This window comes from Aotus nancymaae, unplaced genomic scaffold (genome assembly GCF_030222135.1).
Source record: "Aotus nancymaae isolate 86718 unplaced genomic scaffold, 86718_ANA_hifiasm-v0.15.2.pri h1tg000102l, whole genome shotgun sequence".
Taxonomy (NCBI): Eukaryota; Metazoa; Chordata; class Mammalia; order Primates; family Aotidae; genus Aotus; species Aotus nancymaae.
The window spans coordinates 1,730,238-1,742,849 of NW_026988517.1; the positions used below are offsets into that span (position 1 = coordinate 1,730,238).

The window sequence follows — 12,612 nt, forward strand, 5'->3', positions numbered from 1 at the left end:
CAGTGAGCCAAGATTGTGCCCCTGCACTCCAGCCTGGTGTCAGAGCAAGACTCCATCTCAAAAAAAAAAAAAAGGTAGCCCTGCTGACACATAACTGCTTTAAAAAGGCCAAGGTTTATTTCATTTATTTCTGCTCTGGTAACTTTGGGATTGTCTCTGAGATTTTTTACTTTTACTCTATGAAATGGCCAACGCTTTCAAGAAGCAGTAAGTGAATTGGCTCTGGCCTTCCTCTCCTGCCAATAGAGCATCCTCTCCAGTCCTGCTGGTTTATTTGACTGATGGCTACCATAACATTTGGGAAATAGTCTATCTGAACCTACAAATAATCATCATCGTTACCCATGAGTGTTTAAGAACATTTGTTGCCTACTTACCCAGCGCTGAGCCCGAAGGCCTGCACTCTTGCTTCCTGCCATGTCTCCATGTTTTAAAAATCATTATGGTATAAAAACTTCCTTTTGATGGTTTAAGAACTCCCAAGAAGCATGTCAATTGTTGAAAAATGAATAACATGTCACAGAAAGATGTGTCAAAATAAAATGCCATTTATACCCTTTTATCAAAATCTTTCATCAGGCAAATCAATCCAATCTAACTTGCGATGGGCTATCTTTTTAACTTTTTTCCCCTCTCCCTTGGTCTGGATTCAAGATGGTTTGCTCATTTGTGTTGTAAACATCCCACTCCCTATACTCTGTCTTTCAGGGTTGTCTCTCTTTGAATCCCGTTAGCACTGGGCAGATGGAGTTCCGGACCCTTCTTCATCGCAACCTTCAGAGCTCTGCCCAGAGCCTGGGATCTGTCCGGGTGCATTTACCTGGTGACCTTGCTAGGCACAGTCCTGCTGGGGTGGAGACACAGAGCCCATGCTACATTAGCCAGCTTATACTCATCAAGAAGAACCCATATCCAGGGGGCCAAGTTCCTGGGCAGGTACAAGCTGTCAGATGACCTGCCACTTCTAATGACCATTTCAAATTTACAGTAATTGGGCTTTAATGACAAAAAGACAGATTAGGTTGGCACATTTGCACCTGGATTTTTTTGCATGTTTTCACCCTCTCAGTGCCAAGAGGGGCTACTTAGAACATGTTGTTGACTCTACTCTTCTTAGAAGGTTAAGTTCTCTGGAAAAACCCTGGCAAAATGAGATGTCACTTGTATCTGGGTCACTGGGCCCATTCAGTGTTTCCTTGAGGCTTTCTAATCCATTGCCAGAGAACAGAAGGCTCTGGCGGGTTGCAGCATGTGATGCAGTGATTATGCAAGCACTATGGCCAATCATGTCTTTAGAATGATGAAGACATTGTTCTAAAATCAAATGGGGAGTATACCTGAATTACACTTAAGAAGGGGCTGCTGAGAATGTGGCAGCGCATACCACCCTTCCTCCATGCTCTCCAGAGAGGCACAGCCAGGCTGAACCTGTGGAATGGCTCCTGGCTCCCTGGGAGGTCAGGCAGAACAGGAGACCACAGTGAAAGGGGGATGTGAGGATGGGGAAGTCAGGGAGGATTGTCCCAGCCACTTGGCCATTTTGTAGACATCCACTTCATGTCTACATTCAGAAGCTTTGTGAATGGTCCCAGGGTCACCGTGAGTGAGTTTGGAAGGGCAGAGAGCAAGGATTCTCCATATTTTGTAGCCCCAGACCCCAGTCTGGCTCAAGTACCTGGCTCATTTGGTGACCTAACAAATGTCTGATGGATGTATAGACCATCCCAAATATGGATGATAATATTTGGGTCAAAATATTATCATCTTTTACAGCATTTGCTTTTTTAAATGGAAATGGCTAATCCGCATATGAAAATAATTGAAACTGACAAGCAACAAATTAAAATGATTTTTTTTAACTTACAAAAGTGCAATTACTTAAAAACACTTACTGCTTGTGTTGCTGCATTGAATAAACCAGGGCACCTGTCAGCGTGACATTTTGGAAAGCACTTTGTCAACTAGGCACCCAGCAACAGTCTGGCCTCCACTGTTATGTTACCCTTGTAAGAATCTACACTAGGGAAATGAAAAAAGATTTGTTCAGAGCAAGATGTCTTGTCTTATTTATTTACTTAACATTATTTATGAAAACTCAAATAGAAATGTACCTAAGTGTTCAACATAGGGATAGAGTTTATATATAGCTAATTTATATTATGTCAATCAGGGAATTTTAGTAATTTTTGAAGACTGTGCAAAAATACAGATGACTGAATTGTCTGCCAAGTAAGTACTCTATTACATAGCAAAAGTTTGGCACTCAGCATCCTCAACTATGATTTCTCTGAGCAATGGGACTATAGGAAAGCTATTCTTCACTTTTCTGTATACTTTTCTATCCCTTCCTGATTATCTACAATGACCAGATGCTTCTTTTGTATGAGCTTTTAAAATAACAAATACTTCACAATACTTTAGAAATTATTAATTTTAATAAGAATGATGCAAATGAAGCATTACATTCACCCCAATCCTTCCATCCTGACTAGCAAAACTGGTTTATTTTTGTATGCTATCCTCTAATGTCAGACATATAATTTTATGTAAGTGTAACAGTAGCACCATGATACGTTGGCTGCTTTTCTTGCTTACGTCCACTGCTTGCTGCCGTTTGCTCTGAGATGGTCTTTGTTTCCCAAGATTGGAGGAGTTGTGGGCCTCAGTCTCTACAACTGCTCCAGCAGAAGACCCATCAACAGGCAGTGGCTAAGGAAACCAGTGATGGTTGAGTTTGGGGAGGAAGATGGCCCGGCAAGGAGAGCCTTCCTCGCTATCTCTGCTTCATTTAGGCTATGCTGGCTGATTTGTAAGGTGTTTATTTTACCAAAGGCAAATTTTGCTTAACTTGTATTTTGCTTAACTTGTTTTCTTTGTGATGACAGGATAATAGGAGAAATAAAACAATGTTTGTATTGCTTCGGGATAAAGTGAATCTCCATCAGTTCACTGAGCTTTCTGAAAACCCCCAGGAATCTCTACAGATAGAAATTGAGTTTTCCAAACCTGTTACAAGGGCGTTTCCCGTCATGTTGCTAGTAAGGTATGTTGACAGTGACAGTTACAATGGGAATGAGATTGGAGTAAGCATATCGTCCTTAAGAATGTTTTGTGAAAAAAAAAAAACAGTGAATTAAATTGTGTTTTTAAGGCAATAATGAGGCTCATTGTTTAAAGAAATTGTTACCTATTCTGCTGTTCAGACAGTAAGCTTCCTGACTTTGTTTTTTGAGGTTGAATCCCTGATTACTGGAGTGAAAAGCGTTATAATTATTAATAATAATACATATGATCTCATTTAGAAATCTAATTCTCTCAGTATAGATCTAAGCTAGAATTTTTTTATTTTTCCAAAAGGAGAAAATGTGTTTAAATTTATATATCTTAGGAAACTTGATAAAATAATTATTTTTCTCAGGGATGTTGGGCTCATGAGACTTGCATAGGCCCCAGTTAATAAATAAATTACCTGGGAAGGTTAAATAAATGACTATTGAAAAGATTCTTTGGAATTCTACAGCAAAAGTGCTAATGGAAACTACCAGTCTGCAGAGTTCATTGGAGATCTGGATGGGCAGGGCCTTGATTACTTTTTTCTCCGAGTCCCCGTGTGTTTAGGCTATGTGGCAAAGATGCTCACTGTTTCATTGTTCCTGATTGGTTGGGTGGGCATCTCAACTAGATTAAAGGATTCTCGTGAGCAAGGCTGTATCTTATGCAGGGGTTATCCACAGAGCCCTTAGCACGCAGTTTAATCTCTGCTTGTTGGCCTGATTCTCATTCTGCCAAATGAGCTAAGCCATTCGATGTCAAAAAGTGGCAATCTGCTTAGAGTTTGGATTTTAACTTAATTGTTTAAGTCACATGTAGAAAAGATAAATCAGTTTTGAGGAATTTCTGAGTCTAACTACTAAGACTATATCTGCAAACAGGTTACGATACAGAGTTAATACAAACATGCAAACATACGTATGTGTGTTGCAGTGGCCCTCCCTAACCTTGTGTAGCCAGTGCTGTTTGTCTTATTCCTACAGACTGCAGGCCATTCTTGCTCTTGTTTTTTACTGGTGTTTGTTTTTTTTATGAGATGCAGGGTGAAAGTGTTATGTAGGAGTTTTTATTAAGAGACCAAGTGGTGTTATGGAATTAAGCATATTGACCCTTTTTTGTCCCAGGCTACCTCCTTGCAGTGACAGTGATGTTTTGCACAAATTGAGTAAACACTTGATAAAAATTTGACTAAAATCTTTGAGGGAGAAGAAAAAAACAAGAAATCCCTATTTTATTTTTATCTCCTAGATTCTCTGAGAAACCTACTCCCTCTGATTTTCTTGTAAAGCAGATCTACTTCTGGGATGAGTCAATTGTGCAGATTTATATACCTGCTGCTTCTCAGAAAGGTCAGTGGACAAGGTGCCTTATTTTCCAATTCTGTTTACATGATTAAAACATCCCCTATAACCTGTGTATCTTTGTGGCATTTTTCCTTATTCATGACAAAAACATCAAAATCTCTGCCTGCCTATAAACAAACTGCTCCACAATAGATATCACACATGGTGATGCAGTGGCTGGCGCTGCTCATGGCCCTGCCCATCTCTCCCCAGTGCATCTCCGTTCCTCCTGCTGATCCTCAGGTCTCTGAGTATGCTCAGGCTGCGTCTTTGCCTGCAGCACCCTCCCAGCTTGCTTCCCTCAAACCAACCTCCACTCAGCTTCCCTGACCTTGGAGCTGACCCAGGACTTCCAAGGCACCTCTGTATCTCATGAATTAATAGGGTACAGGACCCCTTCTGAAACAGTGTGAGGGCAGAGTGCGAAGTTTGGGGCTCACTCCCACTCAGTGGTCTGCCCCTGGTGACTTAGGATTCTGAGCCCCAGCGACCCCCTCCCCAAAGAAGCAAGAAACTGGAACTCAGTGTGCTGAAGTGCACCCACACGCAACTCATCAGACACGTGATTTACGCTAGCTTCCACAGGCCCTGGCCCTGGAGAGGAGCTGGCTTCTGACTGTCAGTGAATGGACCAGACCCATTGTCTCTACATTTTTATTGAAATATAATTATTTTCCTCTGAGAACCAGCCACTATTTGTTTCTTTAAAAATGAAACAAATTACATTTGTTTCTTTTAAAAATGAGAGATGATACTTGTGAGACCATCTTAATATCTTCCCCTACAAACTGTCACCCCATGATTTTAAGGATCCATGGGTGATATAGGTACTTAGTGGGCTACAAAATGGTGATTTGCTAATTCCACCATGAATTAGCTGGCAATCTTCAGTAAAAAAGAGCTTCTGTCTCTCACTGTCTTACTCTTGCTCTCTTGTCTCTACGATGCATAGCAGTTCTTAAAAACTCAGTATGTTTAGTTCACCTCCATCATTTTACTTTTTGATGCACAAATTATTCCAGTGGGAGTTACCTCAAGATGCTTCCTGAGGGTTTTCTGACATGATATCACAATCCTTAAGTGCTTCTTTACTTTCTGGGTCATGAGGGTGTCCTGGCTTACCCTGTGTTTGGCCAGCTCTTCCTTGGAAGCAGCCATGTCCTCAATGAGGCTTGGTTCTTTGATGGGAATTGACATTAGAACACAAGAACTGTGCATCAGATTTACTCATTGCTATTTGGGTGTCCTTGATTTAATAATTCTGTGTGTGTGTGTGTAGGTGTGTGTGTTTGGGAAAGGTGGGGACATATTTTAAAAACAGAATAAGGAAAAGCAAGAAAGAAAGACAACAGCCAAAGAACATGATGGAGTAGGCAGAGAGGTGAGAACGTAACTGTGGAGACAAAGTCAGGATGGGCTGCAGCCCTCTAAAGGTTGTACAGTGTGTGCACTGCACAAGGTACCTTCCTAGGGGGTCAAGGAGGGAGAATCCTTCTTCACCTTCCACAACCATCTGCAAGTGCTGGCTTCATCCATCAAACAATTACAAGGAGAGTTTAGCACAGGAAGGATTTAAGCATTTTTTAAACATTCTGGGCTCTCACATCCTCCACACCTCTCCCTAAGCTGTGCCCAGGTAGGTAATGTCATAGTTATGAAATATTTATTTGCCTGGAGTATTGATTTCTTCTACCCAACGTCTTTGTAAGTTTTTTGCCTTGTCCATCATTCCATAAATTTCCTCCGCCAGGTCTTGTATCTCTTTTAAAAAGGCCAGGTTGTTGACTTTCTTGGGGTCAGCTGCAGTTTAGAACCTAGATAAACTTTAAACACAATAAATACTGCAAGTGAAACTCTAACAAGAATAAGTTTCCTTGGCATTTTTAAGATTCTTGATACCAAATTATTTGCAATTAAGCTTGTACCAATTTACACTCCCACCATCTACCCCTGAGAGCCCATTTTACCTGACACTCATCCAAAAGAGAAATCATTATTTTAAAAATCTTCACAAGTTTAAAATTAGAAAACTGTTTTCATTCTCTGTATTATCTGAAAGCTACATTTTGTGTTTATAAGCCCTTTTTTTTTTTTTCCATTTATTTAGCACATATTATACAGCATGCCCTGTGTACAGTGCTGGGAAAAAATACATCAGTGAACCGAACAGACATGATCTCTGCATGAGGAGGAGACAGAGATAATTATGGGGAATGTTTTAGTTTTTAATTCCATGCTTTTATTTTACAAATTAGAGAACACAGTGAAATTCAATTAAGTTATCAACATATAAATCTACCATGAAAGAATAATAACAAAGCTTACATGACAAAGAGTTATAGTAAATCTCTTCCACAAATATTATCACTTAATTCTCAAAACCTATCATTAAGTCAGAGCAGTTTCAGCATTTATTGATGAATAAAATCAATTCAACGACTTTCAAGTCATTCAGTTAGAGATGAGGAAAGGTGGCCCAGACAATCAAAGTGAATTTGCTAAAAGCAAGCAGACTGTTTGCAGCAAAGCAAGGTCAGCCTGAAGCCCAGAGAACTGAGCACTGGCTCAGATGACCTTCTGCTACAGGTGGTTGCTATATACACTCAACAGAAACCTCAACTGTTTTGTTTTGCTTTGCTTTAAAAACAAATGTAGAGAGAGGATCTTGCTATATCGCCCAGGCTGATCTTGAACTCTCGGCCTTAAGTGATCCTCCCACTTTGGCCTTACAAAGTATGGGATTACAGATATGAACCACCATGCCCAGTCAGAAATCTTGCCTTTTAAATGTGACTTTCAACTTGAGTGGATCAGAATTTCAGAAGCACAACAAGAAATTACTTCTCTACTGAGGCCTCATATTAAAGGCTAAAAATGACCTCTGAAACCTGTGAACCATGATTCAAACTCTCCTGCCTCAACCAAATGTGAGATTTGCCTGGGAAACCATAGAATTATCAGATTATAGAAACCGATGTAATTCAAGATGAATTTCCCCTGTAATAATGAGCAGGTTTTATGTTCTTTCTCTAGTTATTATCTCAAAAGTACCTCAATTTGTCCTTAAGACCAGATTAGGAACAATCATTAACATGAGAAAAGTTTATAGTGGAAAAATACATTAAAAATTCTTGATTAAATGTTAATTTGTGTGTGTGTGTGTGTCAGAGAAAGAGAGAGGGTAAATTCCAGAGCAGCAGGGAAATCTCAGTGTTATAATAGGATTTGGGTAGAGAGCAGTTTCCTCCTTTCTGAGTCCGGGTCTTTATTTAGACTTTTATCAGGTAATACTTGCCCTGCCAGGCTAGGAAAACACTTGTAAAAGGAAGGTGGGAGGTAAAAGAGATTACAGTGGGGAGGACAAGAGAAGGCCACTGGGCAGAGATTACTGAAATTTCTCAATCCTCAGACTGGCACTGAGAATCACCCTTTCAAAGGTCCAGGAACTAGCGCTGCACCTACAGACATCCCTGCAATTCTGCAAAGGACCCACTTGAGGGTGTAGAAGTGGTTGGGACTTAGAAATCATAATTTGGGCCCGGCATGGTGACTCACACCTGTAATCCAAGCACTTTGGAGGCCAAGGCGGGCGGCTGATGTTGGGAGTTCAAGACCAGCCTGACCAACATGGTGAAACCCCATCTTTTTTTTTTTTTTTTTTTTTAAGAAATCATTATTTGGGTCCCTTCCTCAGTTTGAAGATGAGAAAACTGTCTCCGGCCATACCACCCTGAATGCGCCTGATCTCATCTGAAGATGAGAAAACTTAGACCCAATGAGAGCTCCCCTGGAGTCAAAATGTTTTTAAAGAAGTGTCACCCTTGGGAGATTATCTTTAAAATAAGATCAAAATATTACCCTCCTACTAGGGTGGTGTCAGGATCAGCCAGCACCCAGCACTGTGTAAATAAGCATGAAGGGAAGCGGCAATAGTGAGACTAACAATGAGATATGCACATTTTCAGCATAAGGGCTACAAGAATAATTAAGAAATGTGAAGAAATAAGGTTATTCTTTCTATTACAATTTTTGTTAATTTTTGCTGAGATAGACAGGGTAAGTGCTTGTTAAATGAGAATTATCTCTAAGCAGATCTAAAGGCAGAAATAATTCTCCTAGGAAGGCTGTTATGGCTGACTCACATTACTGTTACCATTTATCTGTCCCAGAGAGGAAGGATATGAGGACAGTACTAGGTGAATTCCATAACTTTGCTCTTGTGAATAGTGCTACAATAAACACACAAGAGCCAGTATCTTTATACTATAATGATTTATGTTCCTTTGGATAGACATCCAGTAATGAAATTGTTGGATAGAGTGGTAGTTCTATTCTTAGTTCTCTGAGAAATCAAAATGTTTAAAACAATACTAAAAGATATGAATTATTTAGGAATACATTTAACAAAATGTACATAGAACTGAGAGCTACAAAAACATTCCTGAGAGAAATTCAAAAATCCTTGAAATAAATGGAAAGCTATATCATGCTCATGGAGTGGATAATTCAATGTTTTAAAAATGTTAATTTCCTCCAAACTTATCTATATATAGAAGGTAACCCTTTAGGACAACTGCATATCCACATGCAAAAGAATGAAGTTGTATCCCTTCCTCACATCATACACAAAAGTCAACTCAAAATGGAAAATAGACTAAAATGTAATAGCTAAATTGTAAAACTCTTAGAAGAAAACATAGCAGTAAATCTTTTTAGGTCAGGTTAAGCCTTTTAGATATGACACCAAAAACACAAAAAACAAAAGAAAAAATAGGTAAATTGGACTTCATCAAAATTAAAAACTTGTACTTCAAGAAAACACAATCACAAAGTGGAAAGACAACCCAGAAAATAGGTAGGAAATATGTGGAAATCATATATCTGATAAGAACTTGTCTCTAAAATATATGAAGAACTCTTACAACTTTATAATAAAAAGACAAATAATCTCATTTGAAATAGGCAAATTATTTGACTAGGCATTTCTCCAAAGAAGATAGACAAATGTCCAAAAACCACAAAAATGATTGTGGACATCATAAATCATTAGGGAAACATAAATCAAAACTGCAATGAGATAACTCCTCACACCCACCTAGATGGCTACAATCTAAAGAACAGAAATATAAGTATTGATGAGAATGTGGAGAAATTGAACCTTTATACCACTGATGATGGAAGGGCAAAATGGTAGAGCAACTTTGGAAAACAATCTGACAGTTTCTCAAAATGTTAGACATAGAGCTATCATATGACCTAGTATATATCCAAGAGAAACAAAAACATACATTTATTTTAAAACTGGTACATGAATATTCCAGCATTATTCATAATGGTCTAAAAGTAGAAGCAACTCAAATGTACTTCAACAGATGAAAAAATAAAGAAAATGTCCTATATCTATTCAATGGAATATTAGTTGATCATCAATTTTAAAATGAATCATTGATATATGCTACAACATAATGAACCTTAAAAACATTGTGCTAAGTGAAAGAAGGCAGTCACCAAACAAAGCCTATAATTTATACTAATTCTATATGTAGGAAATGTCTAGAATAGTAAAATCTATAAAGACAGAAAGTAGTTTAGTTGTATGCCCAAGATTAGGCATGGGGGAGATTGGGAGGAAATGAGGAGTGTAGGCTAATACATTTAGATTTTCTTGTTGGGTTGGTGAAAGTTTTTTAAAGTTGACTGTGATGATGATTGCCCAGCACTGTGAATATGCTAATAATTATTGAGTTGTGTACAGGTGTACCTTGTTTTATTATACTTTGCTTTACTGTGTTTCACAGATACTGTGTTTTTCACAAATTGAAAGTTCATGGCAACCCTGCATTGAGCAAGTCTATAAATGCCATTTTTTCCAACAGCATGTGCTCACGTTGTTTCTCTGTGTCACATGTGGTAATCTTCACAAAACATTTTAAATCTTCATCATTATGATATCTGCTATAGTGTTCTGTAATCAGTGATCTTTGATATTACTATCACAATTGCTTGGGAATGCCACTATAAGATGGAGAACTCAATCAGTAAATTTTGTGTGTATTCTGACTTCTCCATTTACTGGCCATTCACCCATATCTCTTCCTCTCCTTGGGCTTTTCTGTTCCCTGAGACACAATGATATTGAAATTAGGCTAAGTAATAACCCGACAATGACCTCTAACTGTTTGAGTGAAAGGAAGAGTCACATGTCTATTACTTTAAATCAGAAGCTAGAATTATTATTATTATTATTACCACCATTATTATTTGAGATGGAGTCTCACTCTTGTTGCGCAGGCTGGAGTGCAGTGGCAAAATCTCGGCTCACTGTGACTTCCGCCTCCCATGTTTATTAATGATTAAGAACGATTAAGCCCTGTGAGGAAGGCATGTTGAAAGTTAAGATCAGCTGAAAGCTAGGCTTCTTTCACCAAGCAGTTAATAAATGCAATTCACTAACAGTTGATGAATTTGTGAATGCAAAGAAAAGGTTCTTAAAGAAAATTAAAACTGCCACTCCAGTGAAAACACCAATGATAAGAAAGTGATATGGAAAAAGTTTTAGAGGTCTGGATAGATCAAGTAAGCCAAAATATTTCCTTAAGCCAAAGTCTAATCTAGAGAAAGGTCCTAATTCCCTTAAATTCTATGAAGGCTGAGAGAGGGAAGGAAGCTGCAGAAGAAAAGTCTGAAGCTAGCAGAGGTTGGTTCTTGAAGTTTCAGGAAAGAAGCTGTCTCCACAACATAAAAGTACAAGGTGAAGATATAAACATTGATATAGAGGCTGAAGCAAGTTCTCCAGAAGACCTAGCTAAAATAATCGGTGTAAGTGTCTACACTAAACAACAGCTTTTCAATACAGAAGAAACGGCCTTATATTGTAAGAAGATGCTATCTAGGACTTTGATTAACTAGAGAGGAGAAGTCAATGCCTGCCTTCAAAGTTTCAAAGGACAGGCTGACTGTCTTGTTAGGGCTAATGCAGCTGGTGACCTTAAGTTGAAGCCAGTGTTCATTTCTCTTTCCAAAAATCCTAGGATTCTTAAGAATTATGCTAAATCAACTGTGTCTGTAAATGGAACACCAAACCTTAGATGACAGCACTTCTGTTTACAGCATAGCTTACTGAATATTTTAAACTCACTGTCAAAACCTACTGCTCAGAAAAAAATATATATATATTTTTAGAAAAAAATATTTTTAAAATATTGCTGCTCATTGACAATGCGACCAGTCATCCAAGAGCTCCAATGAAGATGTACAAGATTAATGTTTTCACGCCTGCTAACAAACATCCAGTCTGCAGCACACGGAGCAAGAAGTAACTTCAAATTTCAAATCTTATTATTTAATAAACACATTTCATAAAGCTATAGAGTCATAGATAGTGATTCAAATTTATGGGTGATTTTGAAAGAGTTCAAGACTTCAGTGCACAAAGTAACTGCAGATGTGACGGAGACAGCAAAAGAACAAGAATTAGAAGTGGAGCCTTCAGATGTGACAGAATTGTTGCAATCTCATAATAAAACTAATGAATGAGGAGTTGCTTTTTATGGATAAACAAGCAAAGTGGTTTCTTGAGATGGAATTGACTCCTGGTGAAGATATTGTGAACATTATTGAAATGATAACAAAGGATTTTGAATATTATATAAAATTAGTTGATAAATCAGTGACAGAGTTTGAAAAGATTGGCTCTCATTTTGAAAGAAGTCCCACTATAAGGAAATGATAAAAAACAGCATCACATACTAGAGAGAAATATTTCATGAAAGAAACAGTTAATGATGCAGTAAACTTCATTTCTGTCTTACTTAAAGAAATAGCCACAGCCACTTCCACGTCCAGCAACCACCACCCTGATCAATCAGCAGTCATCAACAACAAGGTGAGATCTTCCACCAGCAAAAGATGATGACTTACTGAAGATTCAGATGACCATGAGCATTTTTTAGCAATAAATTATTTCTTAAATTAAGGTATGTACATTTTTTAGACAATGCTGTTGCACACTTAATAGACTACAATATAGTGTAAATATAACTTTTATATGCAATGAAAAACTAAAAAATTCTTGTGACTCACTTTATTGCAATATTTGCTATATTCCGATGCTGTGAAACTAAACCTACAGGATCTGAGAGTCCAAAAACAGTCCTTCATACTATTAACAAATCAATTGATTTTAAACAAAGGTCCCAATGTATTTTAATGGAATAGA

The 12,612-nt window shown here is 38.1% G+C and overlaps 1 protein-coding gene across 1 annotated transcript in view; it reads left to right on the top strand.

The window, feature by feature from the left end:
• The window catches only part of LOC135272013 (polycystin-1-like protein 1), a 52,755-nt gene extending 40,365 nt beyond the window's left edge, over nt 1–12,390 (top strand). Inside the window, 5 exon segments of the mRNA XM_064370137.1 lie at nt 709–936; nt 2,644–2,754; nt 2,886–3,043; nt 4,300–4,400; nt 12,212–12,390. Coding sequence (XP_064226207.1) covers nt 709–936; nt 2,644–2,754; nt 2,886–3,043; nt 4,300–4,400; nt 12,212–12,306 — 693 coding nt within the window. The 3' untranslated portion in view covers nt 12,307–12,390.
• Nucleotides 12,391–12,612: the final 222 nt, after the last annotated feature.